The 20,988-nt window shown below is 37.1% G+C and overlaps 1 protein-coding gene across 2 annotated transcripts; it reads right to left on the reverse strand.

Annotated features, from left to right (window-relative positions):
* Positions 1–349: 349 nt before the first annotated feature.
* On the reverse strand, positions 350–19,626 carry LAMTOR3 (late endosomal/lysosomal adaptor, MAPK and MTOR activator 3). 2 transcript variants are annotated; one of them, XM_045820450.1, is made up of 7 exons: positions 19,397–19,626; positions 19,061–19,106; positions 16,109–16,143; positions 9,926–9,984; positions 3,801–3,934; positions 2,676–2,739; positions 350–1,184 (listed from the first exon to the last, which is right to left on the reverse strand). In XM_045820450.1, exons 2-7 carry the CDS (start codon positions 19,067–19,069, stop codon positions 1,111–1,113), a joined length of 375 nt encoding a protein of 124 aa, XP_045676406.1. In that variant the 5' UTR covers positions 19,070–19,106; positions 19,397–19,626; the 3' UTR covers positions 350–1,110. The 2 variants fall into 2 exon arrangements, with proteins under 2 accessions (XP_045676406.1, XP_045676405.1); XM_045820449.1 differs by having other exon boundaries at positions 19,389–19,624.
* Between the last annotated feature and the right edge of the window lie 1,362 nt (positions 19,627–20,988).

A 20,988-nucleotide genomic window follows, 5' to 3' on the forward strand; every position in this document is an offset into this window, starting at 1 on the left:
CTGGTGAATGGCACAAGGGTGCTCAGAGCACATGTTCTGAACTCTACGTACCAGAACAAACTCTGTCAAAGAACCTAGGAGGAAATTAACAACCTCGAATTATGGATTGCATTCCTGAAATATAAAGGGCATATTCTATTAGTATGATACCAATTTCATAGAAATTAAATTAGGCTCATGGATATTTATTCTCCAACTGACAGTTTATGCTAGGTAAAACTATCTCCCAAGCAATATCCGCAAGAAACTCACTACTTATTCATGTGGTTGAAAAGAATGAATATAGTAATTATATTCTTTAAACTTTTGAAAGAAGTCTGGGGGGGGGAACTATACAATGCTCAAACTATACTTTTAAAAATACTATTTTATTTATACTTATGTATTAAAAAAATGGTTGTAGTATCATGTTTACATACATATCAATATTGGAAACAGTTCAATAATGAATTACACCTAAATTTTATAAAGAACACACAAACATTAAAACACTGATTGGTTATAGAAAGCAGAGAGGGGAAAAACCATCAGCTATCATTTTCATTAAACAGCAGCACCCTCTGGGGAGAATCAAATCAATTAGTAATACTCATCTATATTGCAAAATAATATATACAAAGGAAAGTTAGTGATTGTACTGATTTTATTACTTTACTGTGCCATTTTATCTTCCCCACACTCAATGCAAAGAAATAAAACACTATGAAGAAAAATATGTCATTATTATTCACAATAAAAAGGATCGACTTCATTCTGCAGGCCCAGCAGAATGTACAAGAGGGAGCACTGCATGGTTCAAGTGGATCAAGGTAACATTTTGATTCTGACCTACCAAACAGAATCTCATGCAGATTTGGTGACTGGACTAACTCCATGGGAGCTGCGATAGACTGAACCCTTTCTGCGGTATCCCCAGGTCTCAGTAAACAAGATCTATGCAAGAAAAGATAGCAATCGATCTGTCTCTGTAGACTCTTTAGTGTAAGGTAGAAAAGGGGCCCTTTGTTGAGTACATGGATACAAATATTGTTGTGGTCTCAAGATTGCTAAATTGATATTGTTTATGTCTGTTATACTGAAGATAAGGTATACATCAAAACCACGGTCAGATTAAGACACTTCTACAACTTGTCTCAATTCTTCAAATAATGGAGCCAGTTCCTTCTCTAGGCTGACAATTAGTCCTAAAACAAAGAGATTAAGAAAATTAGACATTAGAAAAAAATGTTCCTAAAATGTTTTTGACTTAAATTTGCTTTTCTTGTAATTTAGTTACTAAAAAATAAATGAGACATAGTTTATTCCCTGTACTAAAACAAAGAATTCTAAGTAACCAAAAAACATATTCATTATGAAGTTTACACATAATTCCATATATAAAGGAAATTTAATGATGAATCTGAAGACAACCTAGTCTAGAAATTAGTAGATCTAGCTTGTCCTCAGTTTACCAGAGTGAAAGGCTATATATTTTAGACACACTGCTTGTTCTATGTTCAAATCAATATCTTCCTCTATCTCAAACAATATTAAAAGCATTGGAATTATCAAAGAAATGTTCTAAGCACTAAAATATAATTCTGTACATCATAATTTATAACAACTAATAACTTAGTATGTGATGGTGAAGTATCACAACTGATGTTTAATATACTTAAAATATGGACACCACTAATATCCTATATAAGGGTGGGCAAAAATAGGTTTACAGCTGTAAGTAGGCAAAACACACAGTTTACTCTTGTATTTTATTGTAATATTTATTTGTATTATAGTTGTAAACCTACTTTTACACACCTCTGTCTAAATTACCAAGAGTTTTCACATGTATATTTTACAGCTTCAAAAGATTTAGAAAAGGAAAAGATGTATTAGATCATCAAATCTAAACCCCTCATTTTAAAGACTGGAAATCTAGCGACTGGCTTCAGTGACACAGAGAGAAATAGAACTTGCTCAAACAGCTTGGAAATGAAAAAACAGAAAATGAATGTGTAACAGTTCTAAAGAGCAGTCAAATCTGAAGGAGACAGATCTTTAAAAAAATTCCCACTTTACCAAAGGGAGTAAAAAAATACAATTCAACTGAATAGTATTACTTTACACATACATAACTAGTGAAGGCTACTGGATGTAATGAGATCTTACTATCCTCTACAGAAAGAACAGCTTCCTAGTATTCTCAATTCAACCCTCAAGAAGAATGTGATTTTTTTCATCCTATCATATTCTTCATATTCACACTCTTCATATTCACCTTGCTCAATTAGTTCAAGATTTTAAAAATTTCTCATAGATTGGTCGACATGGAATTTAACTCACCCTTGACCATTTTATGTTTTCTTTGGTTCTCTACTCTCTTTCTGTTTTAAGCTGTTTTAATGTGAGCAAAATGTGGCATTCAAGAAGTAAAGATAACATTTTTTCTATGTTAAAGGATTACTTACTTACACACATTGTCTCTGAACTACAAAATAGCCTCATAAGATGGTGAAAGCAGGTATTAGTTCCATTACACAGACATGGAAAATAGAGCAAGGACTAGACTGCGGACCTGGACTACAAATTCAGTTTTTTTCATTTTTACCCTAAAACTACTACTCCTATCATATTAGACTGCTCAGATATGGTATTATAAAAAATTAAAAGCTCTACTTAGGGTAATTAAAACACACCTGTATTGGCATTGCTGCTGGCTATGAAACTCACCACCAAAGGTAAACGATTAAATTGAACCACCTAAAAAGAAAATAAGATCTAAATAATATGTTGTTTTGTGAAAAGGCAGTATAATTCAATGACCTATCTTAATCATTCAAAAAACTTTTAAGCGGTAAATGTGTAAGATACCAGCACAACATCATGGCACCACATCACGAAATATGAAAGCTGAAAAGAGGTATTTCCATAAAACAGAGTTAATGATTATTTCTTAGAGACATTACCATTTAGCCTGGAAAGTTTTTAAGGTGGGACTGTGTCTTCATCTTTTTATCTCTAGAAGACCAGCAGTGTAAATTACATAGTAAGAGCTCAGTAAAAATTTAATCATTTAATGGCTAAAGGAAGTATTTCTCAGTCATTCAAGTGGTTGTATCCTCATGATTTTTCTGCTTCCTATGTACCACTATAATTTAAACAAATTTAAATTAACTTCAAATCAACTATCAACTTAGCTTCAATCTAATCCTTATCAGTAAAATTAAAGGTGAGATGGGTTTTGTCCAATACACATTAAAAAATATAACTTTTAAAATGAAAGATGTTACTTGTGTATTATCAGTAGTAAATAAGTCATACTTTGGTAAGCATCACTAAAACACAAGTGATTAATTTATTCTAAAAAAATGCAGCTAGACACTTATTTTATATATATAATATTTATTTATATATATATTTATATTATTTACCAAATGAAAGAATTAGCTGAAATAACACATTTAAATAACTTATCATTTGACTTTCAAGAGACATTTTTTCCTGTCACAACAACCAGTCTCTTGAGATACCAGTTGTTAAGCTGAGGGCACCATCTACTGGAGGTAATAGTGACCTGACTTCCTCTTTTCAGGGTAACATGTACTTTATTACCTTTTTTACTGCTTTCCCACAGTAACTAATTCCTGGTGTAAAATGTGAAGAAAATCACTATAGTTTAACATAACCAAATTGAAGGCCAAGATTTTAAAATTTTACCCCCTTCAAAACTCAAATTTAGAATCATAACACAAGCTATGTTATATAGAAAACATAACAATAACAGCTGAAATCAGCAAACCATTCAAAAGTTATGAACTTACCTGGTAGGTATTATAATAACAGATGATACTTTTATTTTTTGAAAGTCCAAGTTTGCTCCCCTGGTCTGTTGCAAGGGCAAAAGTAGATAAGAAACCGGGTCTCAAAGCATGCTCTGGAGCATTATCATTGGCTACTGGAAACACAAATGAGTTAAGTAAAAAAGTTAAGCAGTGGACATGGTAAAAATAAGATTTACAGCACTTTTTAAACATGTATCTATAAAAATATCAAGCATAAGGTTCTGCTTCCAATATTTAAAATCGTATCACTGACTGGTGGATCTCATCAATTTAGGTGTGAAAAACTGCTCAGAAGTTGAGTGATCACAACTAAAGGGAAGAAATGATGATTCTCACAATATTTTTTTAATTTTTTTTTTTTTAGGTTCCCAATTGTCCTACCCAGCCCATCCTGACAATAATTTTTTTAATATATTTTATTGATTATGCTATTACAGTTGTCCCATTTTCCCCCCTGTACACCCTCTCCCACCCACATTCCCCCCTTTAGTTCATGTCCATGTGTCATACTTATAAGTTCTTTAGCTTCTACATTTTCCATACTATTCTTACCCTCCCCCTATATATTTCCAACCTACAATCTATGCTACTTATTCTCTGTACCTTTTCCCCCCTCTCTCCTCCTCCCACTCCCCTGTTGCTAGCCCTCCATGAGACCGCCATTTCTGTAGTTCTGTTCCTGTTCTAGTTGTTTGTTTAGTTTCTTTTGGTTTTGCTTTAGGTGTGGTTGTTAATAATTGTGAGTTTGCTGTCCTTTTACTATACATGTTTTTTCTTTATCTTCTTTTTCTTAGATAAGTCCCTTTAACATTTCATATAATAAGGGCTTGGTGATGATGAACTCCTTTAACTTGACCTTATCTGAGAAGCACTTTATCTGCCCTTCCATTCTAAATGAAAGCTTGGCTGGATAGAGTAATCTGGGATATAGGTCCTTGTCTTTCATGACTTGGAATATTTCTTTCCAGCCCTTTCTTGACTGTAAGGTCTCTTTTGAGAAATCAGCTGACAGTCTGATGGGAACTCCTTTGTAGGTGACTGTCCCCTTATCTCTTGCTGCTTCTAGAATTCTCTGCTTCATTTTTACCTTGGCTAACGTAATGATGATGTGCCTTGGTGTGTTCCTTCTTGGGTCCAACTTCTTTGGGGCTCTCTGAGCTTCCTGGATTTCCTGGAAGTCTATTTCCTTTGCCAGAATGGGGAAGTTCTCCTTTATTATTTGTTCAAATACGTGTTCAATCTGCTGCTTTTCCTCTTCCCTTTCTGGTACCCCTATAATTCGGATGTTGGAATGTTTAAAGATGTCCTGGAGGTTCCTAAGCTTCTCCTCGTTTTTTTGAATTCTTATTTCTTCATTATTTCCTGTTGGTTTCTTTTTTCTTCCTTCTGGTCTACTCTATTGTTTTGAGTCCCAGTTTCCTTCCTATCACTGTTGGTTCTTCGTGCATCTTCCTTCATCTTTTATGGTAAGCTGCATTTTTCATCTAATTTGCACCCAAAATCAACCAATTCTGTGAGCTTCCTGATCACCAGTGTTTTGAACTGTGCATCTGATAGGTTAGCTATTTCTTGGTCGCTCAAAAGGATGAGTTCTGGGGCACTGATTTGTTCTTCTATTTGAACCATTGCTCTCTTTTTTTTCCCCGGTCTGGTCACTCTTGTTACCTATTTTTTTAATTTTTAAAAATACACTAAATGTTTGTATTTCCTTAATATCTACCTATCTTAAAACACAGATTAATCAGTATGTTTAATAAATTGTCAGTCAACCTAAGTAAAAAAAGCTCAGAAAACTCTGCTCTCATAAAAGCCACAGTTGTATCACATATAGACATTACTAATCCTGCAGCTGGCCAGCTCTTTTCCTTCACACATTAATGTCATGGAGTTAGCTGTGCAAGCTTAAGGCACTAACACAGAGATCTTCAGAAAGAACATTAAAGCTGGAAAATCTCTTAAGATTATTTTGTTGTAAGCATTCATTACAGAATTTAGAAAAGCCAGGTGACTTGCCCACAGCCACCTGTTTCACTGTGGGATAGAAAGCACACCACAGCACACATCAGGAGACAGTGGGTTCTGATATTAGAGTACTTTTGTACTCTTTGCAACTGACTTCTAAATTTCCTTTCAACTCTAAATTTAAAATTACTTGACATATATGATAACCTCAGGTGGAAAATAAATTGGCAACAAAACATATAGAACAATATTTAATCTTTCTTTGGTAAAGCTATTAAAGCTATTACAGTGTCCCAGTAAACATCCAATCTGATGATACCAGACAGAAGTAGTAATAACGGTCTTACCATATGACTGTGATATATACACTTAAAAAGAAAAAAGGCTGAAATCAGGTTAAAAAATTTTTTCAGCCTCGCTGGCGTGGCTTAGTGGATTGAGTGTTGACCTGTGAATCAAAGGATCACCAGTTCATTTCCCAGTCAGGGCACATGCCTAGACTGTGGCACATGAAGGCAACCACACATTGATATTTCTCTCCCTCTCTTTCTCCCTCCCTTCCCCTCTCTGAAGTAAATAAAATCTTTAAAAAAATATTTTTTCCAGTTATCAAGCTTTTATTTTTTGTTATCTTTTAAATTCTTTTTTGAAGGTACACTTTGATTATGCTATTACAGTTATCCCTATATTTTCCCCTTTGTCCCCCTCTGCTCGGTACCCACCTTCCCTCCAGCAAACCCCCTAGTTCATGTCCATGGGCTGTGCACGTAAGTTCTTTGTCCTCTCCATTTCCTATACTGCTCTTAACCTCCTATTTTGTACCTACCACCTATGCTTCTTATTTCCCTGTACCTGTTCCCCCCTTTCTCCCACTTCCCCCTCCCAGCTGGTAATCCTCCATTTCTGTGATTCTGTTCCTGTTCTAGTTGTTTGCTCAGTTTGTTTCTGTTTAGATTCAGTTGTTGATAGGTGTTCCTTTGTTGTCATTTTACTGTTCATAGTTTTGATCTTTTTCCTAAAGAAGTCCCTTTAACATTTCATATAATAAGGGCTTGGTGATGATGAACTCCTTTAACTTGACCTTATCTGAGAAGCACTTTATCTGCCCTTCCATTCTAAATGAAAGCTTGGCTGGATACAGTAATCTCGGGTGTAGGTCCTTGCCTTTCATGACTTGGAATACTTCTTTCCAGCCCCTTCTTGCCTGTAAGGTCTCTTTTGAGAAATCAGCTGACAATCTGATGGGAACTCCTTTGTAAGTTATTGTCTCCTTATCTCTTGCTGCTTCTAGGATTCTCTCTTTCATTTTTATCTTGGCTAATGTAATGATGATGTGCCTTGGTGTGTTCCTTCTTGGGTCCAACTTCTTTGGGACTCTCTGAGCTTTCTGGACTTCCTGGAAGTCTACTTCCTTTGCCAGAATGGGGAAGTTCTCCTTTATTATTTGTTCAAATAAGTTTTCCACTTGTTGCTCTTCTTCTTCTCCTTCTGGTACCCCTATAATTCGGATGTTGGAATGTTTAAAGATGTCCTGAAGGTTCCTAAGCTTCTCCTCATTTTTTTGAATTCTTATTTCTCCATTCTTTTTCTGTGTGATTGTTTCTTTCTTCCTTCTGGTCCACTCTATTGTTTTGAGTCCCAATTCCCTTCCCATCACTATTGGTTCCCTGTGCATTTTCCTTCATTTCTTTTATGGTAACCTGCATTTGTTCATCTGATTTGTGACCAAAATCAACCAATTCTGTGAGTATCCTGATCACCAGTGTTTTGAACTGTGCATCTGATAGGTTGACTGTCTCTTGGTTGCTTAAAAGTACTGGTTGAGGGGCTTTCAATTCTGTTTGAGCACTCTTTTATCCCCCCCCCCTTTGGTCTGGTCGTGCCTGTTACATATGAGGGGCAGAGCCTTAGGTGTTCAACAGGGCAGGGCACCCTGGATTATGTCATTGTATGTGGGGTCAGGGTCCTAGAGGGAACAATGGCACTTGCTCCACTCTCCGTTGGACCTCAGTCCCTTCCGCCACTTCCCCCGAGCACACTAGGCCCCTCTGGTGCCAATTCCTGTGTGGGTGGGCTTGTGCATGCCATGGGGCTTTCCAAGGACCTCTCCTGTGAGGCTGGGAGTCTCTCCCTGTGCCTCAACCCCTACAGATGTTTTCAATCAGTGGCCTGAGGCTCTATTTCCCAGCGTTGGGATCCTGGGTTGTGCACAGTGCCTTGCTTCACAAGTCCTGCCTCACTGGGTCTGCCGGTTGCCACCCCTCAGCCAGGGTCTGCCAGCTGCCGATTGCGCACTCTGGGTTCACCCTTGCGGTCTTACACACCCCCGGATGCCTTATGCACCCGGTCCCAACGCTCTCTGTGCCACACCCCACACCCAGCTGCCGGACTCTGCCCCTCATCCTGTTTTGGATGAACAGGTCTATTTTAACTTCTTGGTTGTCCGACTTCCATACAGTTCAATTTCCTGTCAGTTCTGGCTGTTATTCTGTTTCTAAATTGTTGTTGTCCCTATCTTGGCTGTGCGAGGAGGCACAGTGTGTCTACCTATTCCTCCATCTTGGCCAGAAGTCCCGTTTTTTGAGTTGTTTCGTCATTTTATACTGGTTGACTATTTCTCTTTCTTATGTTTCAAATCGTTGATTTGAATACCAACCTCCTTCTTTTCATTGTTGGTTCCCTGTGGATTTTTTTTTATTTCACTCAGTGTAGCCTTTATTTCTTCTCTTATATGTTTGCTGTAATCAGTGAATTCTTTGAGCATCCTTATCATCAGTGTTTTGAACTCTATATCTGACAGGTTGGCTATCTCCATTTTGCTTAGTTCTTTTTCTGGAGAGTTTTGATCTGTTCTTTCATTTGGGCCATATTTCTTTGTTTCCTCAATTTGGCAGCCTCCCTGTGTTTGTTTCTGTGTTAGGTATAGCTGCTTTGACTCCCTGTAAAAGGCACATGTTATCTTGTAAGGGTCAGAGTCTTAGAAATTCTCCAAGGCAGGGAAATCTGCTTTGCCACTTTGTGGTAATGTATGTGGGAGGGGTCAGAGAGGGAATAATGCTGCTTGCTAGGCTCTCGCCCCATTTTCAGTCACTTATCCACTTCCAGTATTCAACTGGCATGCCTCTAGCTGTTGCCCTGGTGGTGGCTCCCAGAGTGGGTGGATTTGCATATGCTCTGGGAAGCCCTTTAAACAGACTTTCCTGAGACCAGCAGTTTCTTCCACCATCCCAACCCCCACTGGTTTTTACAGCCAGAAGTTATGAAGCTTTATTTTCCCTGTGTTGGAACCCTGGGCTGCGTGGTCTGGCCTGGGGCTGACTCACTTCTGAGGTGTCCCTCCCAGTTTTTATCAGCCACACATAAATGTGAGATCACCCATTCCTCTAGCTGCCATCTCACTGCTGTCACACCACATCCTCTCATTCCCAGTTCTGTCTCCACTCTTCCTACCTCTCTAGATGAATATTTCCTCTTTAAATCCTTAGTTGTTAGACTTCTATACAGTTTGATTTTCTGGCAGGTCTGGCTGGATTTTGTTTTGAAGTTAGTTGTGACCTTTCTTATGGCTGTACAAGGAGGCAAAGTGTGTCTACCTACACCTCCATCTTGGCTGGAAGTCAGCAAGATCGTCATTAGGTGAAAATTTCTTGTTAGGTTCTAGCTAACTAAAGTAATTATTTTTAAGATCTTATTTCCAGTAAAATACTAAAAAATGAAGAAAAATTAAACAAAACAATCAATATATATTGATTCAAATGTATGAATGTTTATCTAAAACTACTGAACTACTGATAGTACACATGGTAGGGGGAGTCTTGTGCATAATATATCTAGCTTGCATACATTCCCAGCCTTATCATTTAGATTTACTAATGGTTTTATATTATACCATAAAATGTCTTTAATGGAAAACTGGGCCTGTGACACACACATGCTCTGAATGGTAACAAGATACATTTAACATATGTTGTAAGTTTCAACACAGTCTTCAACATACAAAAGCAAACATTTCCCCCAAATTAAGACCATCTCCTGAATTTATTAAAAGGGGCTGCATATGCTTGCTTCTGCACTACTCAGATATAAGTTCATTTTCATTCTAAAGCAAACATGACACCACCACGTTAAGTACTCAGTTTTACCTTTAATAACAGGCACTCCATCTCTGTCTGACACAACAATAGCATGGAGCCCTTCAACACTAGAAAGGAAAAACAGGTAAAATACTGTAAAACATTTCACTTTCTAAAAATATGTACGTCAACATCATAATGGTAATTTTTATGTATATATTTCTGGTAAAAAAAATGGAAATACAATTATTGACAGCAGAAGCTCCAGTGTTTGCCAAAACTTTTCCAGAAACTGAATGAATGTGTATTATTAACATGTTTTTAATCTTTACAATTTTATGTAGTTTATTGATAAAATCTAAACATAGCTGATTCTCTATTAAAATTGGTAATTATTCTACAGTTTACAAAACTATGACAGGTTATCAGCAATGGTAACAATGACAAAGGCTTTTTCTTTCATTCGTTCTAATAACAAATGCCCACTATATGTGGCATTGAATATTTATAATACCACACTAAGCAAAAACAAACACACTGCCTTCACAAAACATGAAATTATAATGGAGTTGGCAGGTTGATTTGGACAGGTGGGTCAGGGAAGGCCTCCCTGAGGACATAATAGCTCAGCTTAAATGTATGGTTCTGATTAATAGAAGGGGGAAAAGATCTCTAAGCTGAAGTAATTGGATGGGGAGAATGAAGGTCCTGCAGCAATCCCTTCAACCATGCCTACATAAGGAGCACTAAGCAGAATATGGTCAAGCCTGTATTTCCAAAATAAAGACCTGGGTTCCATCCAGGTTCTCCTGCTTACTATTTATGCTACCATGGGCCAATTATAAAACCTCTCTAAGCCTTATTTAACAATCTGAAAATGAAGATAAGTGTACTTTTTGGCTATTGTGAAATTTAATAAAATCATACATGTAGTTGGTACATAGTTTACATTAAAAAACATTAATTATTAATACCAGGATATCATCTGTGCTCCCTGACAATGACATAATTTATCACTGCAATTTAGGTATTAAATTATTAGTGAGAATTCCTAGAGCACAAAGTACAGTGTTAAAAATTATAATGAGGAAACAAACTTGCAATATTTATATAAAACCGATAGCCTTGTTCTATCTTGTAAAACATGGAGATTACAATTCAGAAATATGCTCAGTGTTTCTACTATATAGCCCAGAATTACACACTCCTTATGGTCTTAACCTTAATATTTTAACTTAGGAATGATGAATATTCATATTAACTTAGGATACTGAAGTTATATTTTTAAAAATCCCGTTGTCAAAAATGTTTAAGTCAGAGAAGTGTTAGTGACATTTGAGGAGAAAACCTTACAAAGTCATTTATCTGCCTCACATTAAAAATAAGAATGATGAAACAATGTGTATAAATATTTACTAGTATTATTTCCTATTATCATTCAATGCTAAAATTAGTGGTGGATTAAAACATGCCCTATATAATGAATACATAAAAGAAATATATTCTTCTAAGTTAAAAATTAGGTTATATAAAAATATATCCAGCAGATACATGGACAACCACATAGCACTTTGTGCAGTTCTCAACAGCACCATTTCTTAAAATATTTCAACAGAAAAAGATTGGAAACCTAACGATCCATCAAGAAGAACAAGTTAAATAAGCTAAGACACACACGTGCAATGGAATACTCTGTGGACATAGCAGCAGCTCTTTGGGTACTGGGAAAGATTGATCTCAGTTATAGATGTTACGTGAAAAAACACATGGTTTTGAATAGTATGTACAAGCAACTTACTAATATAATAACACATGTCAGTACACATGTGTGTATGTTCCAACAGATTAAATGCTTGTGTCACCCCCAAAATTCATATATTAAGACCCCAATCCCAATGTGATGATATTGGGGGGTGGGGCCTTTGGGAGGTATTGGGCCACTAGGGTGGAGCCCTCATGAATGCACTTAGTGTCCTCCTAAGAGACTGGAAAGCTAGCTAGCTTCCTTCCCTTTGTGACAATATGAGAAGTCTGCAAGCTGCAACCCAAAAGAGGGCCTTCACCTGAACTCAACTACGTTGATACTGATTTCAGACTTCCAGCTTCCAGAAGTAGGAGAAATAAATTTTGGTCATTTGTAAGGAATATTCAATCTATAATACCTTGTTATAGCAGTCTAAACTGGGACCTCTGTGTATACATGTAAATATGTGTTTACACATGTTTGCCTGTTACTGTATGTAACAGTGGGTGCCTAGGAGAGGGACACTGTGACTGAAGGGCAGTGATGAGAAACTTCTCACTCTATGTCCTTTGACTAACTTTTGAATACTGAACTTTATGAATGTATTGCCTACTCAAAAATAAGCAAACTAAAAAATGGGTAAGAGTACTACAAAAATGTTTTAAAAACCTATGTCACCATAAGTAGCTTCTTTTTTTCTTTTCGCATTAATTAACTTAATGCCAACTAATGCACCAAAAGAGGAGACAAATAAAACGATGTTCTTTTTAATAGATTTCAAATTCACAGAGATAAATGTTCAACAAAGTAGAAAAATTACTCACATACTTAGAGTGACCACTCAAAGATTTTAGGCTACAAATATAAAAGGCATTTCTAATTACACACATAGTCAACAAAGAAAAATGTGAATAGATTTTTACTAATAACTGAAAATACCTACGATGCACTGACAGGCACCCTACTATACTTTTGGGATGGATTACATTTTATGAAATATTCTGCCGAAATCTAAACCTTACACTTACTAAAACATTTTTTATTCCAAAAAAAAAAGCAAATGTTACATTAGTAATGAAAGACATCACACTTAGTTTTATTCATAAAATGATGAAACGTCTGCTTATTTTAAAATACAAGGTTGTGACTATTTAAGCCTGAAACTGCTTGTGTCACAACTAGATTTTAAAATATAAATCCAAGAACTGTATTAACAGAGAATTTAAAAAAAGAAACAAAACCACATTCCATTAATATCTGTAGCTGTCTGACTTGGTCTCATGAGAGGAACAGCAGTACATTTAAAAGCCTGGACCCAAACAGCTCTGAAGCCAGGCTGCCTGTGTCTAACCCCTTAGCTTTTACATATATCTAGCCACAAATCAAAGTGTGTATGCTAATATTTTATGTGTAGGTGTTCAATATTATTACTTTTTCATTCTTCTGGCTCTTGGGATGCAATATGCCTAACTTTCAAGAAGAAATGGTCATAAATATAAATCACACTGGCCTCAGTCATCATGGAAAAAAACAACACCTGGTGCTAACCCTTTTCTTTCCATTACAAAGCAATTTTCATTATGTTTTTACAAATATCAACTATGCTTCCGTTTCTGTATTTTGTCATCAGTGTGACACTACCCCTATCCCCCACCATCATCATCACCAACTTTATCAACCTTTTAATATGGTAAGTCTCTAAGAAGGCAAATACAAATAAATACAGAAAGCCCTCATTTATTAAAGTCCCAACGTGGAAACATTTTAATTACCAGTTTAGTTAAATAACACCATTCACTTTTAATACTATAGTTCAAATTTCAGTAAGTATGGTATATTAACAGAATTAACTGCATGAAGTACAAACTTCGCTAACCCTTTAGTTCATAAATCACTATGCAAAAAACTGCAAATAATAGATACACTCGTGATCAATAACCAGTCACATTGCCTTTTTCAAAGTGTGTTGGTGACTGGTCACTGAGCATCTATTGTGCGGAGAACAAAGCATGCACTTTTATTTTGTCCAATGATATTAAGAAATAACAGCAATAAGGCCAATAAAGATGAAATAAAGCAAAGAAATGAAAAGTGATAATGTTGGAAGTGAAACCAGAATAGAAAGTAAGTGGAATTAAAAAAAGAAATAGCGGGTTGAGAGAGGTTGACATTATAATTGTTCTGCATGGAATGTGCAGCCAGAGGAACTTAGTAAAGTGGACTTATTGACATAAATGAGAAACTAAATGAAAAGGATGAAAAAGATAAAGATGTCCGAGAGGAAGTGACACTGGCAAAAATAAACTTCACATTAAAGAACTCTCCAAGAGATATTTCACTGTGAAAAGTGAAAGCAAAAGCACAAAGAACAGAATGTTGACAGCTGATCCAAACCTGGGAGTATGTCTATTTGCCATGGCACAGAAAAGCTGCCTGTTCCTTATCTTAAGGATGTAGCATCCATAAGTTTTTTTTACAAATAAATAAATATATTCTAAATTCTCAATGTTTATACTGTGCAAAGCTAGGACTGTCTGTATTGCTAGTCATTAGGTTGAGAACAGAATCAGCAGCCAGTATTAAGAAGAAAAAACTAACAATTAATTCAAGTATTGCATTAACATAAAATCAGTGTTAACAACTGTTTAACACATCAAGAGTGTCTTCTTCCTGAATATGTAAGAAAAATATAGAAAAATCAAAACCAGATGATATCACTAATTTTTAGTGGTCTATAATTGGCGTAAAGCACCAGTAAATAGGCAAGTCACACCAAACAGTTCAAGGAAAACATCCAAACAAGGGTTTTCTTTCCCTACCTATAGAAATAAACTGACATCTAAAACCTTTTTAACTTCAAACGGATTTGGAGGATAGAAAATTTTTAAAAAAATTAAAAAACATTTTAAAATAACATATCCTGCTATATTATCTCAAAGGTTATTCAGTTATTCTGAAATATGAGAATGGATGTCTCAAGTTATAGTCTTCTCTCTCATGCCCGTAAATCTAAGGTATCATTTCATATTAAACTAAATGCAAATTTTAATTGAACTAAACTGACAAAGTCATTTCAATCAGTAAAATTTCTAAAATGAAATTTGCTGTCCTCAACACAAGAGCCTAATTTATAAAATGGTACTCCAGGAAGACAAACTACCCAATTAATAAATGGGCAAAGGACCTGAACAGACACTTCTCCAAGAAGGACATACAGAGGGTCCAGAGACATATACAAGGATGTGCAGCATCACTAGCCATCAGAGAGATGCAAATTAAAACCACAATGAGATACCACTTCACACTGGTCAGAATGGCCATCACAAACAAATCAACAAACAACAACTGTTGGAGAGGATGTGGCGAAAAGAACCCTAGTGCACTGTTGGTGGGAATGCAGAGTGATACTGCCACAGTGGAAAACAGTATGGAATTTCCTCAAAAAACTAAAAATGGAACTGCCTTTTAACCAAGCAATACCACTGCTGGGATTATACCCTAAGAATCCTGAAACAGCAACCCAAAAGAACTTATGCACCCCAATGTTCATAGCAGCACAATTTGCAATAGCCTAGTGCTGGAAGCAACCTAGGTGCCCATCAGCAAATGAGTGGATCAAAAAACTGTGGTACTTTTACACAGTGGAATTCTATTCAGCAGAAAGAATGAGCTCCTACCCTTTGCGACAGCATGGATGGAACTGGAGAGCATTATGCTAAGTGAAATAGGCCAGGCAGTGAAAGACAAATACCATATGATCTCACCTTTAAGTGGAACCTAATCAACAAAACAAGCAAGCAAAATATAACCAGAGACACTGAAATAAAGAACAAACTGATAGTAATCAGAGGGGAGCGGGGAGAGGGAAAATAGGGGAAGGGCCATCAAAGAACATGGATAAAGGACACATGGACAAAGCCAAAGGGAGTAGGTTCCAGGGTGGGAGGTGGGGATAGGTGGGGTGGGGGGTTGTGGTGGGGTGAAAATAGATTCAACTGTACTTGAACAACAATAAAAATATAAAGTGGTATATCACATGGACTGTATGCAGGCTACAGAAAGCCTTGTGAGTATCAAGTACAAAGTGCTGCCTAGGTCTAGCATTCTGGATTCTGTGTAGACTTGACAATTATGTCTTAAAAGCATATTAAAAGTAAAGACAAGTTCTTAGTTTTTTCCCCTTAAAATTACTCTAATGACTTCAAACTATAATCCAATAAACTGCTGTGATAGTATATTTGAAAGAGCTTTAATGTGTTAAGAAATGAGTTCTATCCCTCCAGTATCCACAAGCTGTTTAACCTTTAAGTCCTTTAACCTCTCAGCACCCTGTTATTTAGCTGCAAATTCAAAGGACACCATTTATGCTACCTAGGGATATACTAGGTATTTACAGTGCAAAACAGTAGCATAATAGACACACAATATTAGTATAAATTAAGAAACAAAACACTATATAAAAATAACAGGTTATGCAGAATTTAATGACAAATTAATAATTTTTTTACCTTGGTAACTTTTTATACAGGAATCGCTTTAGGTCCTGAAAGAGGATAGCAAAGAAATCATATAACATGTCTTGTACTAGTTGCCTAGATTCTGTCCCATTCACATTCTAGGTACCCTAAGTTAACATTCATGACTTTTCTTGCTTCTGTTTTCTTTCTCTTTCTGATTTTGACACATTAGTTGTGTGACTTGAAGCAAGTTAACCCTTTTCACTAAACCTCAGTTTCAATATTTGTTGGGTAGGAATAATAGCAGAACCTATGTCATAAAATAGTTTTAGAAGTTTACTGAGAAAGTGATTTGCTATCTGGAAATGGGAAACACAAATATATATTAGCTATAAAATTATGATCAGACTTTTCATATCATTTTATATCCTGTTGCTACTGGTATCTTCATTTGAGAATATACTATGAACATCTTTCCACATCTATATATAAACTTTGTTACATCATGTTAACAATCTTGGGTAAGTTGATTTACTTCTCTAAAATTCAGTTCCTCACATGACTAAATATATGAAAATGTATGTCAAGTGTTTAATATGGAACACAATTAAGACAAAAGAAATATAAGGATATTTTACTTGTCTTATTATATTCTCTCATCTGGGGAATTTCATTGACAATCAGGTATCAATTATGAGCTCTGCATAGATAAATCAGGAATCTGTTGTTTTAAACCTCTAAACCCTACAATTCTCCAAACCTGAATGTTCATTTGTTACCACCAGTTTATCTTTGCTCTCATTTTAAACATATACAAAAAAAACTCAACTAATCACAGTTCATATAAAATCTGAATTTCCTCATTTTGTTTCTACTAATGGCACTATCAACCCCATTATTCAGGTTTGAAACTAAAAGTAACATTTAACCCTAACCTCAAATTTGTCACTTTTAAGTCACTTGTGAAGTCAAATGTTTTTAAACTGATCTCCTTTTCAACTGACATTACACTTTATTTTCATTTTATTACTTATGACTTGCACTAACATCCCAGTTGGTATGCTGATCTCATGTTTCTATCCCATTCAGCTCTACACAGGCGAAGAGTCATATTTTCCACTCTAAAGCCGTAATAGCAGTGGTTCTCAACTTTGGCTATGGATAACATATAAGGAGCATTAACACACATGCACACAAACCACTGATGCCTGGGTTGGAGGTGCTCTCCAGATGATTCCCTATGCAACCAAGGTTGAGAACCAATCAATATTTGAATGATTCTTAACTATTTACTGAAGTATGTATAAATTCTTTGGACATTTGAGAATCTAAAATATGGCCTATGACTAAGTTTTAGCCCTCCTTCCTAACACCTCCTTATATACATCCCAGCTCCCACTAAACTGGACTATTCACAACTCTTCCATATATACCTCTCCCTTTCCTATCTCTGTAACTGCTTAGGCTATTCATTCTTTTAGTAATATTCTTTCTCTCTTACTCTTTAAAAAATTGCTACGCATCATTTAGAGCCAATATCAACCACCAAATCCTCCAATCAAGCTTTCCTGATAGACACAAACTAGAGGTAATCCCTCTCTCCTCTGAGTTTTCACACAAATCTGTGATTACTTGCATACTATTTTTTTTAACTGTAAAGCCCTGAAGGAGAGGAATTATACCTTAATCATCATTTCAGCTACCACCCTTATTACCAAAACCTTTGCAAAGCAGATGCTCAATACATACAGTATTTAGTGATTTAATTGTGCCTGACTCATATGGATTCATAAATATAACATGCAGCATGTAACACCCCCTTTTTATAACAAAGTCTTTTATTACAAAATCATAAGCATCATAGTCAAGCATACCATATGACACTTTAGGTGAAATGTTCAAATTAAAACTATAAATTATGCCCTAGCTGGTGTGGTTCAGTGGATTGAGTGCCAGCCTGCGAACCAGAGGGCTGCAAGTTCTATTCCCAGTCAGGGCACATGCCTAGGATGGGGGCCAGGTCCCCAACAGGGTGGGCATGAGAGGCAACCACACATTGATGTTTCTCTCTTTCTCCTTCCCTCCCCTTTGCTCTAAAAATAAATACATTAAAAAAAACTATAAATTATTACACTCATAATTTCCCTACCAACCACACTCAAGCAGGCATTACTTCTGCCAGACCCTGTATAACAGAAGACACCCAAATATGTAGTAATAAAGAAATAAAACGTTGCTTAATGTTGAAACGCATAATCTTGCAACCTAAAAAAAAGCATATTCATATTAATGCTCAATTTAGTGTAATGGTCACATGGATTTTGGAGCTAAACTGCCTGGGTTGGTATCTTGACTCGAAAAGTACTAGCTGTGTAATCTGAAGCAAGTTACTTGATGTCCCTGTGCCTTATCATCCTCATTCATAACACAGAGATGATAGTGCCTACCTCCTAAAATGAATAAATGTTCAATATTTAGAACACCTAGCATGTATATATGCAAAGTAACAGGATGCAAAATATAAACAGTAGTATGAGTACTAATTTCTTGCTATTTCTAGTAACTATCACAATTAAGCTGCCTAAACTTTGAATTTGACTTTTATTGACATGCTAGAGACATCAGCTGGAAATCAACTAAAATTGTTACAATAAACCTAGAAAGACAACCATAACCACTTCCTGAAAAAAAGGATTCCAAACAGCAAACCACTTTAGAAACTCAAAATGGTAAATGTTCAAAGCTTTCCTTATGGATGCAAGATTTGGGGAGTGGAAACAGCACCTTGGTGTCCTCCATCCCCATTACAGGCCCTACTCGAGACCCAAGTAAATCCATTCATGGGTCTCTCACTCCACGGCCTAGAGAAAATAATTAAGGAGCGGGGGGGGTGCAAAACGAAACAAATTTCTACTCGGGAAGCGCTACTTCTCCCCGCCCAATAGTCTCCAAACTCTCCACCCTCTCCTCACTCTTGAGTGGGGGGGGGGGGGGTTAACTCACATCCGCCATGATGAACCCTTTTCTCACGTACGTTCAAAAGCCACACCTGAAAGAGAAAGTCCTGGTGACGCTCCTGTCAGGACTACCTCACCCTTCCCACCCTCACCCCCAATAAGCGAGGTGAGCCCGCACCAGGGTATGGCAAGAATCCGAGCCTCTGGGACTCGCGGACCCCGAAGAGAGTCGGAGTTCCCCGATACCGATATAGGTGGCCAGTTGCCTTAGCCAACTCCACCACCCCAGCCCCTAGGATCTAAAGCCAAACAAGAAGGGTAGGGGCGCCCACTGCTCTTTCAGCTCAACGCTCGCGCCACCTGCAGGGTCAGACCTGAACACCTGGCAAAGTGGCTCCAGTTGCCCAACTCTCTGGGCTGCCTGGTTCTCCGTAGCGCAGGGCTCGTGGCAGTCTGCTGTCACTTCAGGGACGGCTTCAAAAACAACTCCCTCAGAACACCGCCGTCACATGATTTCTGTCCTCCTTTGTGCTCCAGGAAGCACTCTCTATCCCTTGGACGCCCGTTTACACAAGATTTCCGGGGACGTGCCGCTGACACGGATATCACGCAGCTAGTGCGCCTAGCCCCGCCCCTGCCCTCCCCTCCCCGCCCCGCCCCGCCCCGCCCCGCCCCTCCCCTCTTCGGCTGGCGCCCGTGCTTGCGCCTGCGCAGATGCTGGGACATAGGACAGTTGAGACGGCAGCAGTTGGAGAGAGTATTCGTGTGAAGTCGCTACCTCAAACCCCACGCAGAAGAAAGCATGACAAAGGACATTTTGGTGCGGGGAATATATTATTTTGATTAGTTTTTCAGGGACCAGTATCTTAAAACCTTTTTTTTTCCTTGAGAAAATTTGAGGGGGTTGTGTTGCAAGCTGAACAGCAAGCACCAGATTGCCCTTCATTAGAAATCCTAAAATCAGTCCCCAGTTTTCTAGTCTTGGGCTTTCTCCTGTTTGCCATCCACTGCTCCTTACTCATGGTCTTGTGTAGATTTAATTGAGAGACCATGGGCTGTCTGGAGGTCTCACTGTTTTGTTTGCACCTCAGCATATGCAGATGTTGGACAACCTTTCACCGGCTCTTGAATTAGAAGATCAGGCGTGCAAAGAATGCGCATATTACTTTTTTGTTTGGTGCCTTGCTTGTTTGTGAGTTTAACAAAAACCTGCAGTAGGTAGCAGGAAAATGAGGTCTATGGGAACGTATTTACGATTAAGCTTCAATTCCAATCTCTATCAAGAGTAAAAAAAGAATTAACCAAGCCCAAGATGTGGAGAAAAGAATTGGATACTAATTTTCTGGTTATTCCTGAGAAGATGAAATGGTATACTACAGATCTCCCAAATGTTACAAATGACTCTTAATTATTACAGGTGAAGTTAACAGTTCTATAGCGACTATCGTTGAAAATCCCTTCCTTTTCCTTATTTAAACCTTTTTGATTTCTTAGCATGTGGGGCATAGCTACATTTATTTTAGGCCCTCACTCTAGTTGCTTAACTCTTAAATGATGCTTGTCTTTGGTTTCTCAGCTATGGTTTTCTCTTTCTACACTATCCTAAGAGTGTGAGTCTTAAATCTTCACCGTTTATCTGAATTTAGGTTCATATTTACAGCTGCTCGTTGATGGATATTTCTACATACATGTCTGTCAGCTCTAACTCAAAAACTTGAAAAGGTTTCCAATAAATCTGTTTCTCCTTATCTATATCTGTATTGGTTTTGTGATTCTACCAGTCAGTATCATGTTTGTACTCTCTTCCTTGTGTCCTCTTCCCTAACAATGTTTACATCTATATATTTTTTCAATTCTTCCTTCAAACCATTATTCTATTCAGCAAGACTATATCAGTGGCCACTTAATAATGACCAGATAAGCCCTCCTAAAACAACACACATCACTGCTGCTCAAAAATTTTAGTGATGTACC

The sequence above is a fragment of the Phyllostomus hastatus genome, unplaced genomic scaffold (assembly GCF_019186645.2).
Source record: "Phyllostomus hastatus isolate PE091 unplaced genomic scaffold, TTU_PhHast_1.1 phas_scaffold_39, whole genome shotgun sequence".
NCBI lineage: Eukaryota > Metazoa > Chordata > Mammalia > Chiroptera > Phyllostomidae > Phyllostomus > Phyllostomus hastatus.